At 39.4% G+C, this 21774-nt stretch overlaps 1 protein-coding gene across 1 annotated transcript; it reads right to left on the bottom strand.

The window, feature by feature from the left end:
• Positions 1-5847: 5847 nt before the first annotated feature.
• nop14 (NOP14 nucleolar protein homolog (yeast)) lies at positions 5848-21467 on the bottom strand. The gene is made up of 19 exons (XM_047371784.1): positions 21293-21467; positions 20311-20493; positions 18215-18349; positions 17134-17275; positions 16747-16898; positions 13753-13890; positions 13550-13672; positions 13314-13445; positions 12915-13227; positions 12648-12778; positions 12491-12576; positions 12252-12387; positions 11856-11957; positions 11443-11596; positions 11178-11337; positions 6637-6784; positions 6399-6517; positions 6129-6284; positions 5848-6052 (listed from the first exon to the last, which is right to left on the bottom strand). The coding sequence occupies exons 2-19, from the start codon at positions 20491-20493 to the stop codon at positions 5956-5958; spliced, it is 2607 nt and encodes an 868-aa protein (XP_047227740.1). The 5' UTR covers positions 21293-21467; the 3' UTR covers positions 5848-5955.
• Between the last annotated feature and the right edge of the window lie 307 nt (positions 21468-21774).

The raw sequence follows: 21774 nt of genomic DNA, 5'->3' as shown, positions 1-21774 counted from the left end.
GAAGTGGAAGGAAGATACTCCATTTTCAAACATTGTTTTGTAAATACAAATATTAAAACTGTGGATATATATTCAGACCCCTGGCTGAAATTTTGAAGAACAAGCTTTGCTACAATTATAGCTACAAGTCTCATGTCCTTAGGGTTTTTTTTAGGAAATTTTTGACCATTGCTAAATAGTTCAAGCTCAGTCAGATTGCATGGAAAATTTCTCTGAACAACAATTTGTAGGGTATAGCCTCTCAATTATATTTAGGCCTCACCCATTCTGATATGCTTTGACCTACAGTCTGTCATTATACTCTGGTAGTATGTTTCAGGGTGTTGTCCTCGGTAAACATCAACCTCAGTCTCAAGTTTTTGGCAGCCTCTGGCAGGTTTTTTTACAGGATTGTCCTGTATTTAACTCCAGACATTTTCCTATCAGCTCTGCCCAAAAGCATGCCCACACCATGATGCAGCCTCCACTGTCTTTTATAAAGAGTGCAAAAGTTTCCATGTTCTCCCTGTGCATGTATGGGTTCTCTCCAGGTACTCTGGCTTCCTCTCACAGTCCAAAGACACGACTATCAGATTAACTGGTCTCTCTAGATTGCCCTTAGGTGTGAATGAGTGTGTGCATGGTTGTTTTTCCTGTGTGTTGCCCTGCGATGGACTGGCAACCTGTCCAGGGTGTACAACGACTCTCACCTATAGACTGCTGGAGATAGGCACCAGCTCCCCCGAGACCCTGTATAGAAGAAGTGGGTATGGAAAATGGATGGACTAACAGAACTTTGTAACCACTTTTTAATTGTTTAAATGCAAAAGAATCACAATCAACAGCCTGAGTTTCACAAATTGTAAATTCAAAATCACATGAATGGCCCACAACACCATAGGCAGGACGACGTCTGCTTTCTTTCTTATTATGCTCTACACTCATGCTATAAAATGAGGAGATGTTTTCACACCAATGTATGGTAAAACAATAAATTATAACCTCAGTTCCAATGAAGCTGGGACACTGTAAAAAATTTAAATAAAAACAGAATAGAATGATTTGCAAATTCTGTTTAACCTATATGCAACTGATTACACTACATAGACAAGATGCTTTATGTTCAAACTGATAACATTTATTTAATTTTATTATTTTTGCAAATATTCACTCATTTTGAATTTGATGCTTGCAACACGTTTCAGAAAAAACAGGGACAAGAGCAACAAAAGACTGGGAAAGTGGAGGAATGGTCCAAAAAGACCTGTTTGGAACATTCCACAGGTGAAGAGGTTAACTGGAAACAGGTGAGGATCATGATTGGGCATAAAAGGAGCATCCCTGATTGGCTCAGTCGTTCACAAGCAAGGATGGGCCGAGGTTCATGACTTTGTGAACAACTGAGTGAGCAAATAGTCCAACAATTTAAGAACATTTCTCCATGTATAATTGCAAGGAATTTAGGGATCATCATCTATAATCCATAATATCATCAAAAGATACAGAGTCTGGAGAAATCACGTAAGTGGCAAGGTTGAAAACCAACATTGAAAGCTGTGATCTACGATCCCTCAGGAGGCACTGTTTTAAAAAACCACCAACATTCTGCAATGAATATCACCACGTGGGCTCAGGAACTCTTCAGAAAACCTTTGTCAGTTAACACAGTTCGCTGCTACATCTACAGTGCAAGTTAAACTCTACGAATCAAAGCTAAAGCCATGTATAAACAACTCCCAGAAACGCTGCTGGCTTCTCTGGTCTCGAGCTCTTCTGAAAAGGATTGACGCTAAGTGGAAGAGTGTGCTGTGGTCTGATGAGTCCATATTTCAAATTGTTTCTGGAAATCATGGACGTCGTGTCTTCTGGGCCAAAGCCGAAAAGGACTATCTGGATTGCCCAAGGCGTGGGTAACTTACACCTCTGTCAAGGCACCATTAATGCTGAAATCTACATACAGGTTTTGGAGCAACATCTGCCACCATCCAAGCAAGGTCTTTTTCAGGGACCCTGCTTATTTCAGCAACACAATGCCAAGGCACATTCTGCACATGTTACAACAGCATGGCTTCATGGTAAAACAGTACAGGTACTAAATTGGTCTACCTGTAGTCCAGACCTGTCTCCCATTGAAAATGTGTGACGCAGCATGAAGCATAAAATACAATAACGGAGACCCCAGATTGTTGAGCAACTGAAGTTGGAACATTAAATATTTTGTCTGTGTATTCAGTTGCATATAGGTTGAACAGTATTTGTAGATTGTATTCTGTTTTAATTTATGTTTTACACAACATCCCAACTTCATTGGAATTGGGGTTGTAGTACAAATAATTTATTGTAACCAGAAAATAAGACGTTTACATTGTGACAAGGTCAGATGGACGTCAGTTCATCTTCACACTTATTATTGTGTGAAAAAGCGGGAGAAAAACAGTGAGTCAGATTATCCCCCTGACAGGAGCAGCAGCAGCAATGAGTATGCCTGTATGAGTGGGTGTGAAAGCCTGAGTGTGTCATTTAGAGATGATCCAACCCTCACCTGAACCAATCTGGTGCACAAAGAAGCACAATGTGAGATTATTCATGAATTGTTATTCATTTGTGATTCATCCCTTTTTAGTACATCTGATGATATGTATTTTTACATAAGAGATGTAAAAAAATCCAGCTTGTAGCAACAGAACAACCACCTGACTTGAATAGAGCATGTTGTTTCTGAGTGCATCCAGCTGTCCAGCTGCACAATGTTTGAGAAGGAAGACGACAGGCATTGGAGTACAAAATCCTTTCTTCCAGCAGTTTTCTCCTTTGCAATTTAATGTCTGCAGTCAGTTCCGTAACAATGTGCATTTAAGATACGCTATCACAACACTAGATCTAGCTGTGCAGCAACTTGTTTTTTTAAGTCACATTTAGGCCTTTTGTTGTCAATAAGAAACTGAATTTACATTTCAGTTTTATTTAGCAGAATAAAACATCCAAAAAGACTAAAACAATAAGCACACTGCAGGGAAGGAAGGGGCAAATAAAAATATTAAATGTGAAGCATCCACCCAAATAATAAAAACAAAATAAATTTAATTGATAAAAGTATAATAACAAAGCACAACGCTACACCAAGGGATCAATATCTAATGTTCACAGTAAACCCGACAAACATTATTTGTTGGGAAATAAACATTAAAAGGGAATAGTCCATATTTTGATATGTATTATAAATAAAAATGGGTATCTGTAATATATTATCCTAAAATATAAGAATCTGGAGTTTATAAAATAAAGGACCTGATGAAAGAGTTTGAGCAGGTAGCAACAAAGCGTTTTCGAAGGACCCCAAACCAAGTTACAATGTGAACGATAAGGATAAACTGAACTGCCAACAGCTGTTTATTTTATGCTAGCCCAGTCAGTCAATCCGTCAGGCCCTGATCATGATTGTCTCATTCATCCTTGTACATTTTCATAGAACACTTTTACACCATGTTAACCTGTGTTCCTGTTATTTACATGTGTCATCCGCTCTGCTCTGGTACATCCATGCAGTCCAAAGAATGACTGTGTTGTTGTTGTTGTTCACATCACAGAGGGGGGCTGAGGCAGCAGCTCCAGTTTTCACGATTCATACCAGCCGAGTCACAGCTTCACTTATAACATATTTAACCAGAAATTAAACGACATGCATAACTATGAAACCTATAGGGATTTTTAGGTCTCGATCGGCTCCATTTGCGTGGCGTCTGCAGAGAACAAAAAAGTGAAACAATATTTTAAGGGATTTAACTAATGGAGTCTTCCATGTTCTCCCAGTTTTGGAGCGGCTGTATGGTCAAAACATGAGAGGCAGCTTTGGTCTATATTAAAACTCATGAGCCATGAACCTGTGATCATTTCACAACATTTGTACAGCACAACTGTTATTGACAGATATTTACTAAATAAACCATGAGAGACTTGTTCCAGATGAGGATAAACTACATGCAGCAGCAATTAATTGTTTCTGGGTTTTTTTAATCTGTTCCTCAGATCAGAAATGGTTTAAAATTCTTAAATATTACTTTTGATGATTTACTCTCTCTCCCCCCAACAGATGTCTTTCCACCACGCACCATCCCATTTTTTTCATGAACCAATCAAATTTAGAGTTGCCAGTGTCCTTTGGTTCATTGTCCTGCTGCTTTGCCCAAGTGTGCATGACCTTCTACTAGTTTGTTCATCTGCTTTTTTTTTTTTTTTTTGGCAGCTTTAACTTGCACCGCTCTTTCCCCTAATATTCTGAGTTAGAGAACCTTTGAAAGTTTACATAAAACCGGACACAACAGACTCACCAGGACCCGGCCAGTCTTTGGAGCTGCCATTTCAAAAATGTTGTTTAGCATTGTGCATTATAACATGTGTTCTTAGCGATGCTCTGCTACAATTCTTTGTTTTCACATCTCAGATGTGTATTTAAGCTCGAAGTATTTTTTAAAGCAACCCTTTTCCATTAACAACCTTTGTAAACCACAGTAAAGAATCTACACCTGGAAGAATAGGGACACTTCTGTGGACCGACAGAAACAGCGCTGTTCTCGCTGTCAGAAGTGTTGGTCTAAAGGGAGCCACATACCTGCTGGCATGGGTCAGTCCCAAAACTCGCAGTTTTCTAACATATCTGAAACATCTCAATATTTAACATTAATTTGGCCAATACTGAGAAATCCAAATAATAGTAATATAACAACTATAAACAGTAAAAATTTGTGTTAAATTTTATAAATAACTTTCTGGTAAGAGATAAATTAGGACACTGCCACATTTATTCACACTTGGCTAAAGTCACACAAGCTTATCACATCTGGTGCACATAGTGAGCACATTGTTACAGCCTGTTAAATGAGATTTGCTCTCTTTAAACCTCAGATATTTAGCTTGGTGTGGTCCTCACCGTTGAAGTGAGAAGGATGATCGTCAGAGCTGTCAGAGGCCTTCATGAAGAAGCTTGTAGCAGCTTAGGAGTCTGGTAAGGGATTTAAAAAGATCTCACAAGAATCGCAGGACCTACAGCAGACTGTTGCTACCGTTGATATGAAAATGCATGCCTTTTACGTAGAAAGAGACTGCAGAAGTTCAACTTTCATCTGAGATGCACAAGTAGAGTCTGCGCTCCTAGAAAAATACGAAGGCCAGACTAAAGTTTGCCAGAAGAAACCTATAGACAACGGAAAGAGCATCTTGATAATGCTCTTTGAACAGATCAATCTAAAACTGAATTATTTGGATGGCTAAAACAAAAAAATCATTAACCTTCAAATTATTTTTGCTCCACTTATGAGAAACTTTAACACGTGTGGCCGTGTTTAAAAATAACCCTGCAGGGTCATAACTGATGTTCTGACATCCTGGGCCTGTGTAGAAAAGAACTTGCTTTGAATAAACCTACGGTTCTATGAGAACTTTTAAATTTACCTGCAGTAAGACATTCACACTGATCAAAGTTCATATCAGAGAGTCGCATTCTTCACTCTCTGAAACTTGATGGTCTGCACACATTTAGGTCAAATTATGAAGCTTAATTAATGTTTACTGACTCAATTATTCTTCATCTGGAGCATTTAAATAGAAATGTATTCAAACAGCTGTGGGTGGAGCAACAATCTACATACTGTTGTACAGAGGGTTGCAACGTGACAAAGATTATTTACTATTTCTGCATTTGAGCTAATTGTCCTGGTGATAGTTTGTTCATTGACAAACAGAGGTATCTGATTTTCACATCAAACATCCACATGAGAAAATCTCATATGTTAAATGTGAAATCATAATGGCAGACTCTCAATGAGTACAAAAGACTTTTTAGAAAGAAAGAAGAATGAAAAGAGATTCATAAAAAAGTGACAAACTGTTTATTCCATGAATTTCTGCTTGCATCTAACTAACAGCTCAGCCGAAGGAGTCCATATGAAAAGCACAAGATTAAGACTATCATTCTGGATTTCATTTCCTCTTCTTCCTTTTCAGAGCTTTCCATTCTCCCTCCTGAGTGGCTAAGCTGCCAAGGAGCTCTTTCACCTTCCTCTTTCTCTCTGCATCCCTGAAACACACATCGCAAAGTTGTTACAATGCTTTGGTTCACATTAAAGCACCAGAAGGAAGGATTTTATCCATACCTGTTCATGACCTCGTTGAGCTTTTCTCTGGCCAGGAAGCGAGTGTCCTTCCTGATCTCCCTCAGAGCTCCCTTGAACTCCTTTTTGTACTTGTGCTTCAATCGCTCCTTCTCTCTCTCCTCTCTGGTGCTGCCGCGCTTCTTTCCATAGTCTAAGCTGTTAAAGAAAATAATTCAAATCAAAAGAAAAGTACATAAATACAGATTTACCATCAGTTTATTGAATAATGTTACACTACAAGCTCTGGAAGAACGCTCTCTAGACACTTACACTTCCACAATTTTCGGTGTGAGCAATTTCAGGGGAATCGGCTTCTTCTTCTCGAAAACTAGCCGAGTGCGAGTCACAGGAGGTCTGCTGATAGCTTCCAAGATCTGACTGTGAAGCTCCTGCAGCAAAAACAACAAACACCAAAATATAACTGAAAGCATATCTACACAGAGAACAAGGACACAGAGACAAAAAGCTGAAGGGATGCTTTGCTTTTTCAACCAACTTTGTTTCTAACCTGTAAAGGACTGGGTAATGTTCGTGTGGAAAGATGCTTGGAAAGGAGCGTTCTGATTGGCTGGAAGATGTCCGTGAAGGAGATGAGGTCTTGGTAGAGCAGGCAACATCTCTTCAATAAGTCGAGGCAAGTAGACAAACAATTCAACCTGTGAAAATAGCAATAAACAGGTTTCAGGTACGATCTCAGCAACAGAGAGGTCAGCCACATCCTCTCTTTACATATCCACGTCACTCTGCAGGTTAGCAAGTGTTTCCCTCATTTTTGCCAAGGGCTTAAAAACAACCTTGCAGAACAGAAGGGTTAGACGTCTCTTTGTTAACAACAGACGGTGCATTTTTCCTTCAACCTACCCGTGGGCATGCCCAGTGAAAAATAAAATAACTGATTGCAGTGTTTAAGTTTAAAATTTTCTTATTTCTCATTAAATTTTCTGACCATCTTTTGACCAGCAAGTAGAAATGGTTGTAATTTGATCTGATGTTTTACATTCATTTTGTTTCGTACTACGAAGTCCTACGCATCAGAAGCTCCACAGCTAAATAAAGCTCATTTATGCAGCGCTCCCCATCCCAAACACACAACCTCATGAACATTCACACATCAGCTTGTAACTTGACATTTATCTTCACAAAATTATTTTGATATGCGTTATATTAAACGCATGGTTTTTGTTGCAACGTGCTTCATTTGTACATTATACTGAGAAAAAAAAAAGTCAAGCCGCGTAGAGATGACATGATTTTATTATGAGATGAGAACTGAAACTCACTTTGTTTCAATAGATCAAGAAATTGTAATAATGTGAGCTTTGGTTCGTAAAAGTTAAACTATTCAACATGAGGACATCTCAATCTTGTTTCATTACCTTGATAGGTCGATAAAGAGATTTCAAAATCATTTTGCTGGCCTAAGTTTCATGATCTCATTATGTTGATATAGTAAGGTCTGTTTAATTATCTGGTTGTTATGGGATGTCAGAGCTTGAACTCTTCAGATAACAGGTTAATACTTTTATTTCAGCCCAGAAATTGGTGGGATGGACGGCGATCCTGCCAGCCGGTTCAACTTGAAGATAAAAAGTCTATCATCAATCAAGGCATCACTGCTACACATTAGCACCAAGTTTCATGGCAGTGATAGCTACTAGTTGAAACAGGGCTTTACTCCCTATTACCTTAAAACTTTGTTTTTGTCCCTCAAAATATTGAAAGTTTAGGATCTTGATAAAAATTACGTACAAATTCATCACAGCACGCACAGCTGTTCTAAATCTATCATGTGTGATCAGTCTCAAAGTTACTCAATGTTTGGAATCAATGTAATATTTAGAATATATTGATGTTTTGTTTTTTCCAACTTATCTAGATTTGGGAAACGTAAAAGGCAAATTCAATACTTTTTTAACACCTCACAGGAATCCTGATATAGGAAAAGACTTTGCTTGGGGTCTTAGTCTTAAGAGAGATAACAATACAAGAAAATAAATCTCAGAATCAGACAATACTAGTCTGGGTTTACAGTTTTGTTTCACAGAACAAGTTTACAAGAACATGTTGTGTAATGATTGCGCGATTCGACTTCAGAAGAAACTGTTGATTACAAAATTGGAACTGCAGTTTCAGACCGTGAACTCTGCAGTTACCACACAGAACTTCAGATGTGCATAAAAAATGAAAGAAAATCTATAAAAAAGAAGCGGTTTGTGTGTGTGTGTGTAGATCTTCATCAGTATCAGTACTTGTTTGAAAACACTTTAACCTTCATGCAGAGTACACTCAATAAGTTATTTAATCACTCCTGTAGAATTGACCACGCAGTCGCCGTCCTTTGCAAACACAGCAGCTGGTGAGCATGTGTCTGAATAGCCGAAAGGAATGTAGAAATTAGAAAATAACTGCGCCCCGAAGGTGTGAGGACTTGCCGTAATGAATTCACACTGTGTGAAGGAGATCGATGCCTTTTCTGTCTTAAGAAACTGAACATGAGAATCCTATATTTTTTTTTACAAGTAAAATATTGGAAACAAGTATTGCTTTCTGGTTAAATTTAAACATTAGTTTGACGTAGAAACATTTTTTTTTTTTGTGAATGAATAAAAAACAAAGTGTTTTGCTCTAATTCACATTTTCATCCTCTAAGAGTTTCACTCGAATATTTCAGAATCTGAATCGTTTTGAGGATCTAATTTAATGTTTCTGTCTAATATTTATAGTTGGGTACAAATAAAACTGCCTACTCTCTCAAAGGGTGTACTATCGTACTGAAGTCTGTTTGCAAGCTTTGCTTTGCGCCTACACACCAGCTGCTGTGTGAAAGCATGCTGGTGAGTCAGACTTAACCGAGGGGACGCTCTGAGCCATGAAGTGTGTGCTGATAAACACAGTAAGGTGGTCTATCTTTCACACCGTGTCAATGAAAGCAATTTTAAAAAGCAACACCAAAACCAAACAGATAGGACTCAAAGCTATCCTTAAATCTATTTGGGAACATTAAGGTTTCTCATGCAGCTACAGTGGAGAAAGAAACGTGGACCGAACCAAAACCGTATGTGAGCGTACACATCTTTCAACAGCAATAAGGTACACAGCTCGCTCAGCACTGAACCCAATTATTCACATGAAACAACATCAAGTTGAATATAAATATCACAGGTAGTGGAGTATAATCAGCTAAAGTCCAAACGGCCACCTGTAGCATCTAATCGGTCTGTACATTGTATGAGATGCAAGTCAGAGCCTGTTGCATTCAGGTACTGCTGGGACAAATACCAGAACAACTCCAAATGTGTTTTATATATATATATGGTTGGTTATGCCTGCTCATACCACTTTGTTCATTGAAAAAAAAAAACCTATTCAATAAACACATCGTTCCAGATATTTTGCATACGTCGATTTTCTGCTGTGGATGACCCTTTTATCCAGATGCAAACGGAAATTTGAGATTTCTCAAAACACTTTATGAGGTTAAAAAAAAACCGGATGGAATAGCATGCCACTGCAAGATGCTGTGGTAGCCATGCTGGTTCAGTATGCCTTCAATTTTGAATAAATCCCCAACAGTGTCACCAGCAAAGCACCCCCACACCATCACACCTCCTCCTCCATGCTTCACGGTGGGAACCAGGCACGTAGAGTCCATCCGTTCATCTCTTCTGCGCCGCACAAAGACACGGTGGTTGGAACCAAAGATCTCAAACTTGGACTCATCAGACCAAAGCACAGATTTCCACTGGTCTAATCTCCATTCCTTGTGTTCTTTAGCCCAAACAAGTCTCTTCTGCTTGTTGCCTGTCCTCAGCAGTGGTTTCCTAGCAGCTATTTTACCATGAAGGCCTGATTCACACAGTCTCCTCTTAACAGTTGTTCTAGAGATGTGTCTGCTGCTAGAACTCTGTGTGGCATTGACCTGTTTTCTAATCTGAGCTGCTGTTAACCTGCAATTTCTGAGGCTGGTGACTCGGATGAACTTATCGTCCACAGCAGAGGTGACTCTTGGTCTTCCTTTCCTGGGGTGGTCCTCATGTGAGCCAGTTTCTTTGTAGCACTTGATGTTTTTTGCGACTGCACTTGGGGACAATTTCAAAGTTTTCCCAATTGTTTGGACTGACTGACCTTCATTTCTTATAGTAATGATGGCCACTCGTTTTTCTTTACTTAGCTGCTTTTTTCTTGCCATAATACAAATTCTAAAAGTCTATTCAGTAGGACTATCAGCTGTGTACTGTATCCACTTCCTGCACAACACAACTGATGGTCCCAACCCCATTTATAAGGCTTGAAATCCCACTTATTAAATCTGACAGGGCACACCTGTGAAGTGAAAACCATTTCAGGTGACTACCTCTTGAAGCTCATCAACAGAATGCCAAGAGTGTGTGGAGCAGTAATCAAAGCAAAAGGTGGCTACTTTGAAGAACCTAGAATATAAGACATATTTTCAGTTGTTTCACACTTTCTTGTTCAGTATATAATTCCACATGTGTTAATTCATAGTTTTGATGCCTTCAGTGTGTAGCTACAATATTCATAGTCATGAAAATAAAGAAAACTCTTTCTGCAGTAGAAACCACAACACCAGTGAAGCTGTTTTTATCGTTTTTTTTCAGTCTCTCCTCCTGACTTTGTGTCCCTTCAACTTAAATTGTAAACTGAAGTATTTAATCACTCAGGAAAAAGGGAAAACAGTGTTAAAAAACACAAGCTAAAATTGTGGAATCTATAGGCTGGCATGCGTTGGATCTTCTTCTAAAGTTTGATGTCATTATTCTTCTGAAAGAAGCAACCTAAATCTGAACATCAAGATTTTTCACATACTTAACCTTATCTGCATATCTGATTTCTACTACTAGCATGTTTTGGTTGTGTGCTTGCTCAAAGAAGCCATACTTGTTGTTCAAAGTTATTACAATGGAAAAAGTAAAATAGGTGGCAGCAGCCAAAGACAAAGTGTCTTCTTAGGGGGCGAAACACCTCTGACTATCTACATGAAAATCCCGAGCTCATATGACCTCAGGTGTCCTCCTCCTTTCGTCTTACCTGTAGTGATCTCTGTCCAGATCACGTTTGAGTTCAAGCTGCTGGGTAGCAGACAGCGGGAGGTTTTTCTTGCTCCAGCTCCTGCAGGACTGTGAGTTAGATAGCACAAGCAGATCACTGTGCTTCCCTGATGGCTTGAAGGGGGGCACCACCATGAACCCTGCAACACATTGTCAAAGTGAGTAAGATGCACTTCACTTTAGATCGGTGCGGAAAACAAGACCAGAAGGATGAACGAATCGAAGCCTTAAATATGTCAACATACCTGTGGAGGCCTTGTCCTGCACAGCTAGCTGCAGCGTTCCACTCAGAAAGTTGATGAGCTCCGGGAGGAAGCGCTTAGAAAACGAGACGTACTCTACAGCCAGACAGCACAGCACTAAACCTGAGGTTAAGTCTTGTAATGATCTCACAGGACACTAAAAAAAGCACAAAATACACACAGACAGAGACAGATTAAGCATTTGTTATAGACAATCAGAGACAGTTAGCATCTCAGATGGAGTTTGAGAAGAACAACTATCCAGTAGAGATATTGGTCTGGAAAATGTAAAACATCTTCTGGTTTAAAAAAATTTGTATTTGACTTTGTATTTTACATATTAATATACAAAGAAAGAAACAGAAAAATGTATCAGCTCCAGACAATAATGAAGATGTTATTTTCTCTCACTTTACCTTAGTGAGAGTCTGGCTAATGTAAAGCAGCGCAGGAGTTGTGACAGGATGCCTGAAGTCTGAGGTTGGAAACAGCAGCGCTGCCACTTTTAGGTAAACAAGCTGAAAACACAAAAACAAACAAACTCTGACTATTTTAGATCACTAAATCTGGTCCTCATGCTTCGTAACTCTGGTTTTGCGTAAAAGTAACTTTCGGTGCAGCCGTACTAAACACAGATGGAGGCAAAGAACTAAAATACCAGGAGATTGAAATGACTGCACTGCACGTTGTCAGTGGGTCTTTTAACAGGATAACGATCCAAAACATGTTGCCAGGTAAAACATAGAAATGTTCCACCCGACACTACACCATGCTTCTTTCATGGCCATCTTGATTATCTCAATCATACATACCATGTCTAACGTGGGGAAAGCAGCATGGCCTTTGACCTCAATCACCTCATCCATGCTGTGAGCAGCATCTCCAAGGATGCTCTGCATCGACTGGCAGGCTGCTTCAGGAAACATTTGGCACAAAGAGTATAGCTCCCTTCAGACAAATAAAAAGGAAAATGTGAACAAATATATCTTTCAATGCTACATTTTAAGACTGAGATGTAAAGTAGAAAAAGCAAGCCCCTTTGTGAACTCACGGAATGAGCTTGTCTATGGTGCTGAGCTCAGGTGGGCTCCTGGCAGCCAACTCACCCACGTACTGGATCAGAAAGTCCACAAGTTTCTGAGAGAAACAGTTGAAAACTTTAATTTGTGCAAACTTCACCTGGAAAAATAATGGGATCTCTGACGTACCTGCAGCTTGAGCTTATTGCCTGCAGCTAAACTAGGATGGTTGCATTTCTGGGTCCTGGCAACAATGAGGCGCTGGTTGTCAGAGGTGTGACCATTAAGCAAATCTTTCAGGTCTTTGTAGCTCTCAGGTGCTAAGAGAAGAAAAATCTATTTTAAAAGAGTTATAAAAGATACATTTTGAAGAAGAGGAAATTCTGATGAATGCACATGTCCATTTGTACATGTAAACAAAAATCCCGCCTCTATGTGAAGAGTGAGTGTAGTCACCAGTGAATGTGTATGGTAGCTCTGCTTTGGCTGCCTCCTGCTGGGCCTTCAGCTCTTCTCTGCTCAGACTCTTCTGCTGATTGGAGCTGCTCGCTTCGTCTTCATGTTTGTCCTCATTCTCACTTTCCTGCTCAGATTCCAAGTCTGAGTGGCCCTCCTCATCTTCACTACTACCTTCCTCTTGATCTTCTTCTTCTTCTTCTTCCTCCTCCTCATCCTCCTCTTCATCTGCCTCCGAACCCTCTTCCTCTCCACTCTCTTCCTGCTCTTCTTTGTCATCTTCGGTCTCCTCAGCAATGTTCCACTTACCATCCTTTCATGAATAAAATAAAATTAGTTTTTAAATAAAAAATTTTAAAAACCTTTTAAGCACATCCCTCTTGTTTCGAACTGAGATACCTGATAGGAGAGAGTCTTTTTGTCGTGATTATCCAAGACAAAACCATCATTCAGGTCGTCAGCTGACATGTGGACTTGACTCTGCACATTGTCCCCGCCTTCATCTCCCATCATCCTCCTCAGCCGGTCAGCCTGAAGAAATGTAAAGCAGATGAAATCTGCCCCACAAGGGTATTACAAAAAAATAAACAATATAAACAAACAATAATGACAGCCACGGATTTAGATGCTGATACCTCCAGTTTCTGCAGTTTCTCCTTCTCCTCCCTGGCCAGCTCCTCTGGGGTCTTCATCTTCTCTGAGGGCTGAGCCTTCATCTCAAAGCCGAGCTCTCGAACTATCATGTCGTACTCCTCCGGCTGACGAACCCAAACAAGAAGCAGAGATCAGAAGAGTACCAGTTGACAGATGGATGCATTTCAGGGTTTTGCATCCATACCTTTGGTTTGTCCTCCGGTTTGTCGGCAACTTCAGCTTTGGGTGTTTTTTTCACCATCAGAGACTGAACGCTTTTCCATTCCTGATCCAGCTTTTCAGTCAGCTCCTGCGCCTCCTCTTTCTGCACCTGACGTTCCCTCTGTTAGCAAATTACTACATCAGTCCTGTTTGCAGGGTTCCTACGTCTTAGCAATGCTTAAAATTTTAATTCAAAGGAATTCAGGATTCATTTATGGATGGATGGATGTTTGAATGGATGGATGTTTGAATGGATGGATGGATGTTTGTATGGATGGATGGATGTTTGAATGGATGGATGTTTGAATGGATGGATGGATGTTTGTATGGATGGATGGATGTTTGTATGGATGGATGGATGTTTGTATGGATGGATGTTTGAATGGATGGATGGATGTTTGTATGGATGGATGTTTGAATGGATGGATGGATGTTTGTATGGATGGATGGATGTTTGTATGGATGTTTGTATGGATGGATGTTTGAATGGATGGATGGATGTTTGAATGGATGGATGGATGTTTGAATGGATGGATGGATGTTTGAATGGATGGATGGATGTTTGAATGGATGGATGGATGTTTGAATGGATGGATGTTTGAATGGATGGATGGATGTTTGAATGGATGGATGTTTGAATGGATGGATGGATGTTTGAATGGATGGATGTTTGAATGGATGGATGTTTGTATGGATGGATGTTTGAATGGATGGATGGATGTTTGAATGGATGGATGTTTGAATGGATGGATGTTTGAATGGATGGATGTTTGAATGGATGGATGTTTGAATGGATGGATGTTTGAATGGATGGATGGATGTTTGAATGGATGGATGGATGTTTGAATGGATGGATGGATGTTTGAATGGATGGATGTTTGTATGGATGGATGGATGTTTGTATGGATGGATGGATGTATGGATGTTTGTATGGATGGATGTTTGAATGGATGGATGGATGTTTGTATGGATGGATGGATGTTTGTATGGATGTTTGTATGGATGGATGTTTGAATGGATGGATGGATGTTTGAATGGATGGATGGATGTTTGAATGGATGGATGGATGTTTGTATGGATGGATGGATGTTTGTATGGATGTTTGTATGGATGGATGTTTGAATGGATGGATGGATGTTTGAATGGATGGATGGATGTTTGAATGGATGGATGGATGTTTGAATGGATGGATGGATGTTTGAATGGATGGATGGATGTTTGAATGGATGGATGGATGTTTGAATGGATGGATGTTTGAATGGATGGATGGATGTTTGTATGGATGGATGGATGTTTGAATGGATGGATGGATGTTTGAATGGATGGATGTTTGAATGGATGGATGGATGTTTGAATGGATGGATGTTTGAATGGATGGATGTTTGTATGGATGGATGGATGGATGTTTGTATGGATGGATGGATGTTTGAATGGATGGATGGATGTTTGAATGGATGGATGTTTGAATGGATGGATGTTTGTATGGATGGATGTTTGTATGGATGGATGTTTGAATGGATGGATGGATGGATGGATGGATGTTTGAATGGATGGATGGATGTTTGTATGGATGGATGTTTGTATGGATGGATGTTTGAATGGATGGATGGATGGATGTTTGGATGGATGGATGTTTGAATGGATGGATGTTTGTATGGATGGATGGATGTTTGTATGGATGGATGTTTTTATGGATGGATGTTTGTATGGATGGATGTTTGAATGGATGGATGGATGGATGGATGGATGGATGGATGTTTGAATGGATGGATGGATGTTTGTTTGAATGGATGGATGGATGTTTGTAAGGATGGATGGATGGATGTTTGAATGGATGGATGGATGTTTGTATGGATGGATGGATGGATGTTTGAATGGATGGATGGATGTTTGAATGGATGGATGGATGTTTGTATGGATGGATGGATGGATGTTTGAATGGATGGATGGATGTTTGTATGGATGGATGGATGGATGTTTGAATGGATGGATGGATGTTTGTATGGATGGATGTTTGAATGGATGGATGGATGGATGGATGGATGTTTGAATGGATGGATGGATGTTTGTTTGAATGGATGGATGGATGTTTGTATGGATGGATGTTTGAATGGATGGATGGATGTTTGAATGGATGGATGGATGTTTGTATGGATGGATGGATGTTTGAATGGATGGATGGATGTTTGAATGGATGGATGGATGTTTGAATGGATGGATGGATGTTTGTATGGATGGATGGATGGATGTTTGAATGGATGGATGGATGTTTGAATGGATGGATGGATGTTTGAATGGATGGATGGATGTTTGTATGGATGGATGGATGTTTGAATGGATGGATGGATGTTTGTATGGATGGATGGATGGATGTTTGAATGGATGGATGGATGTTTGTATGGATGGATGGATGGATGTTTGAATGGATGGATGGATGTTTGTATGGATGGATGGATGTTTGAATGGATGGATGGATGTTTGAATGGATGGATGGATGTTTGAATGGATGGATGGATGTTTGTATGGATGGATGGATGGATGTTTGAATGGATGGATGGATGTTTGAATGGATGGATGGATGTTTGTATGGATGGATGGATGTTTGAATGGATGGATGGATGTTTGAATGGATGGATGGATGTTTGAATGGATGGATGGATGTTTGAATGGATGGATGGATGTTTGAATGGATGGATGGATGTTTGAATGGATGGATGGATGTTTGTATGGATGGATGGATGTTTGAATGGATGGATGGATGTTTGAATGGATGGATGGATGTTTGTATGGATGGATGGATGGATGTTTGAATGGATGGATGGATGTTTGTATGGATGGATGGATGTTTGAATGGATGGATGGATGTTTGAATGGATGGATGGATGTTTGAATGGATGGATGGATGTTTGAATGGATGGATGGATGTTTGTATGGATGGATGAATGGATCTATCAGCAGGGCTTTGCAGTTGGCTCACCTTCTCCTGCTTGGATTTCTGGATGAGCTCTTCAATCAGCTCCTGTCTGGATTTGGTCTTCTGACTGTCCTGCTCATCATGTTGGTCCTCCCCAGATGTTTTCTTCCTCAGGAGACCCCCTCCGCCTCCGAAATGGGACGCAGTCAGCTCAGCTGGGTAACAAATTAAAACATTTTCAGTAATAAATCCTGGAGATCTAAGACATAATTCACAAACAAAGCTAGGATGCTGGGAATATTCAAATGAGGCCAATTTACAGCAAATTCGTAGAAATTGGGAGTAGATTCATATAAAACTAGAAAAATTATCTAAAAGACATGCACACCTGAATATTCCTCAGACTGCATACTGCGCAATTTTTCAAATGCATCTGTGGTTCAGACTCACCTGATAAAAGCCCTTTCTCCTCTGATTCATCGTCGCTACCAACGGTGTCATTAAATTTCTCCATTTCGGCCAGTGACTGGCCGTAATGAGTCAGCTCTTCTTCCTCATTCAGGTTGTAAACGTCTCTCTTTTCATGGACTCGCTAAGAATCAATGCCAATGTAAGAGAATTTGTCAAGATTAGGTTAAAGTATCTTTTATTTCTTTTTTATTACTTCTCAGTTGTACCCTAAAGGAAGAAACATGGGGGAAAACTTTTTGATCATTTTAAATGATCAAATGTTTATGTTTGGTCAATATTTTCTCTGTTTTAACAATGTTTTCCAGCCATAAAGTTGGAAAGCCTGGTTATTTCGCCTTAAATGGTGCCACATTTGTAAGGAAAATATATTTGTGGGTTGAGCAGTAGAATTGAGAAAGTTGGTGGTGCCCAAGAAAAACTTGCCAAATCCTCTCTGCCAATGCCAAAGTGCTCTAGGTGGAGGTAGTGTGATGGTGTGGGGCTAAGCCTACCTCCATCAATCCCAACACAGAGAGATATTGAGATTAGATTCTGCATGTGCTCGCAATTCCATATCTCCACCCTTAGGGACTGAACTCCATCCTCCAAGATGCCAACACTTATCCCAACGTGGGGTTTATAAGAGACGACCTCCAGGTTTTGGGAGTGGAGAGGATGAAATGGCCTGTCTGAAGTCCTGACTTCAGCACAAATGAACTCTTGTGGTATCAGTTTAGCTGACTTATGACAAATACTGGCTGAAGAATGTGATGCCATCCCACAGCAGTGTGTGACCAAGCTAATGACCAGCATGAGGAGGAGGTGTAAGGCTCTTGTGGCAGTGTATGGTTCTTCCAAGCACTACTGAGGGCCCATTTGTTAAATGAACACATGAATAAACTGTTAAATATGTGTTGTTTCTTCATACTTCAATCATCCAGGCTCTAAACAACACCATATAAGAAAATAATATTTAAGTACCAAGAAGAAATAATTGCCCAAACACAAATCTTCTTACTTTCTGGGTTAAGAGTATAAGAACGACTGAAATCCAATAATAATCCTGTCAAATTTCACCAACCTGTCTTTCAATGGCGAACCTCTGCAGGATTTTGTCTTCTGGAGCCATCTTGGCATCATATTCTCCAAGACGTCGGTCGATGAATTTATTAGACTTGTTTTTCTGTTTGTATTCCTTCAAGAGCGTCTCTTTTCTCTACAGATTAAAAAACAATTAATCTTCAAAAATAATATCCTTATAGCTGAATATTTCAACAACCCCTAAAAAACAAGGTTCCCTCTCAGCACGGCACCGAGACCACAGACTACACAGTGCCTTGTAAAAGTATTCACACCCCTTAAACCACCAATAACTTTTTATGCGTTTTATTGGGATTCTGTGTGATAGACCATGATTTAATATAACTTTTAATAAATACAAATCAGAAAAAGGTGAAATACAGATGAGATCACACCACAACTTTCTGGCCTTACATACAAGGTATGTGTGGGAAACAAGTAACACTGCATCATTTCCATAGTGAGCATGGTGGCGGCAGCATCATGCTATGGGGAAACTAAATACAGGCCTTTGAAAAACTGTGGTAAAGAAACAGATGGATGTTCACAGACACCTTCCATCTAAAAATAGGTAAAAATGTTAAGAATGCATACACTTGGAGATCCGCTGTTGTAACTGCATCAACAGGTGGGGTCTAACATTTACTGGCTCGGGGAGGGGGCTAAATACACACCATACTTTGCAGATTTCTATTTATAAAACACATCTTAAAAACCACGCATCGTTTTTCTTCCACCTCACAGTTAAGCGATGCTTTTGTGTTTGTCTGTTACATAAAATCCCAAGAAAACAAGTTTGTTGTTGTTGTTATGTGAGAAAATGTTCAGGTATACTTCAACAAGGCACTACCGGCGTCTCATCTGTGCTTGTGTGATTCATAAGGCGGCATTACAAATAATATATTAAATTATATAAACCTATACATTACACAAATGCTCAAAACAGTTTGGTGAAAAATAGAAACGAAAACCGGGTACTTTCCGGAACTAATGGATGTGCCTGATTATTACCTGACCTGCAAATATAATAAATCATTTAAATAGAACCTCTCTGATGGCTAAAAGATCTCAAAGAGCAACATATCATCTAAAAAAAATTAAAAACAATCGATAAAGATATTGACATCTATCAATCTGGAGAGGGTTAAAAAGCTAAGACTTTGGGACACCAGCGAACCAAAGCGGGAGCCATAATCAACAACTGGAGAAAACATGCAGCAGTGGTGAACCTTCCCAGGTGGGGCCGGTCAACCAAAATCACACCGATGATTCAAACAGAAAGTCACAAAACAACATAGAACAACATCTAAAGCGCTACAGACGTTGCCTCAGTTAAAGTTAGTGTTAGCTTAGAAAGAGACTGGATGAACATGTCCTCCATGAAAGAGTTCCAAGGCCAGGACCACAGCTGATCAAAAAGAACATAACGAACCGTCTAACAATCACCAAAAAACATCTAGAGAAACTATTCTGTTGACTTTGGAGACAAAAATTAAATTTTTGCAAAGGTGGATCGTGTTACTGACCTAAAATAACACAGCATTTCAGAAACAGACCATCATAATGACTGTCAAACATGGTGGTGGGAGTATGAGGGTTTGGGTCTGCTTTGCTTCCTCAAGACATGAACCTCTTGCCATAATTGATGAAATCATAAATTCTCCTCTCAATCAGAACATTCTGCAGAAGAATGTCCAGCCATCAGTACCAGACTTTGGTTCTGCAGCAGGACATTGAACCAAAGCACAGCAGCAAGCCCACCTCTGAATGACTTAACAAAAACAAAAAGAAGTTTTGGAGTACCCTAGCCAAAGTCTTGACGTAAATCTAATTCAGATACTGTAACATGGCTTTAAAGACATTGTTCATACTTGAAAACCCTTCAATGTCACTGGATTAAAACATTTCTGCAAAGGAGAGTGGGTCAAAACTCCTCAGTGGTGATGTTAAAGACTCTTTGCCAGTTATTGCAAACACTTGATGTCAGCTGTTGCTACTAAAGGTGCCATAATTTATTAGGTTGTGAAAGCGGTTTAAAAAAAAAAAAAAAAAAAAAAGTCAGAAGCACCTGTTTTAAAAACCTGAGTGGTTTCTCACCTTATTGATGGCTTTGGAGCGGGATACTCCCGGCAGGCCCACATCATGTTTGGTTTTCCTCCCCAGAACATCAAACTTCTTTCGATTAATTTTCACCTCAAAAGGGTTGTTTTTGATCTCAGTGGCTGCTTTGGTTTTACGGACCTTGTCAGCAAGGTTCTTCCTTTTTAGTGCCTTCCCCATCTGTAGCAGAAAACAAATAGGTAAGCACAAATAATAAGGTTCCTACACTTTTTTTATTTTAAATCACAAAATAACAATTTTCAATAAGCTCCGGATTCTCGATTCTTTATAGCTCAATTTAAGTAATTATAAATAAAAAAAAGTTCAAGGCCGGTTTTCTTACGAAAATCAAACTTCAGGTGTAGAACCTGCAGAAATCGATGGAGGATTAATAGACAAATCTATGAATGAACAAATGTTTAATGAAAAAAAAAAACCATGGACAGATGGATGATGTGAAAATGGATGGATATACAGATGGATGGAAATGGACACATGGATAGACAAGATCTGGGAAATCGTTAAATCAAATTGCAGACTTTTCAGACCAGGCCTTCAAGAATGCACTCTATAATCAATAATAAGCTTATCTTCAAAGATTTATGTCTGCCCAGATTAGCACTGTCTTCACTGCTCAGTTTTTCAATAAATCTTTAGAAAAAAACACCCAGTGAATGTTTAACATACTTTTCAAATTGTATTTTGTATTTAAAAGATAACACAATATTAACATTATCACTTTAATGTATTAAGTCAATGTACCAAATTTAGCCATGAAGGCTAATTTCCATCTCCAGTTCCTGTCGCGAAATTAAACATTAAATTGCATGATTTGGTAAACTAAAGCACCCGTTAAGGAAAACTTTTGTGGCATATATAAAAAAAAGACTAATATACAAGACAAACAACATGTTTTATTTCCAGTACCCTTCACTGACGGTCAGCAGCTTGTAAACATACAAACAGAAGACATGTTTACCTTGACGCCACACTGAGTCCAGACGGACAAAAGTTCAAACAAAAGATTATCTGACTGTCGATAGATTCACATGTAACTGTTTATTCTTTTGGTATCCACGTTTTCACAAGATTTCCATTTTCCAGCGTGCAAAAGGGTCAAGATGCCGAAACTACTTCCTGTGTCATTTTCCCAACAGCGCCCCTAGCGTCGAATAACCAATCCAACCTTATTTGTTGAGAACTGGCGGACCGAAGAGCTGCATTTAGCCGAATGTAAAACACGGCACATTCAGGAAAATTGCAATTTAAAATATGAATGAATTGAAATGAATGAAACATCAAGTTAAATAAAATTGACTTAAAATAAAATCAACTCTTTACAAAGCATTAAAAGCCAAGGAGAATAGGTGGGATCTAGGAAGAGTTTTAAAAGCAGACAATGAGACACTCAAGAGCTGCTGGTCAGCTGATCTGAGAGAGCAGGTAGGTTTGTAAGAATGC

The sequence above is a fragment of the Girardinichthys multiradiatus genome, chromosome 8 (genome assembly GCF_021462225.1).
Source record: "Girardinichthys multiradiatus isolate DD_20200921_A chromosome 8, DD_fGirMul_XY1, whole genome shotgun sequence".
Lineage (NCBI taxonomy): Eukaryota > Metazoa > Chordata > Actinopteri > Cyprinodontiformes > Goodeidae > Girardinichthys > Girardinichthys multiradiatus.
This window is presented reverse-complemented; position numbering and strand designations above follow the sequence as displayed.

Coding starts and splice junctions, on each gene's coding strand:
- nop14 (XM_047371784.1), bottom strand. CDS start 20,493: ATGGGGAAGGCACTAAAAAGGAAGAACCTTGCTGACAAGGTCCGTAAA. Junction 11,958..12,251: donor CTTTCCCCACGTTAGACATG/GTATGTATGATT, acceptor TTGTGTTTTCAG/CTTGTTTACCTAAAAGTGGC. Junction 6,285..6,398: donor ACACCGAAAATTGTGGAAGT/GTAAGTGTCTAG, acceptor TTTCTTTAACAG/CTTAGACTATGGAAAGAAGC.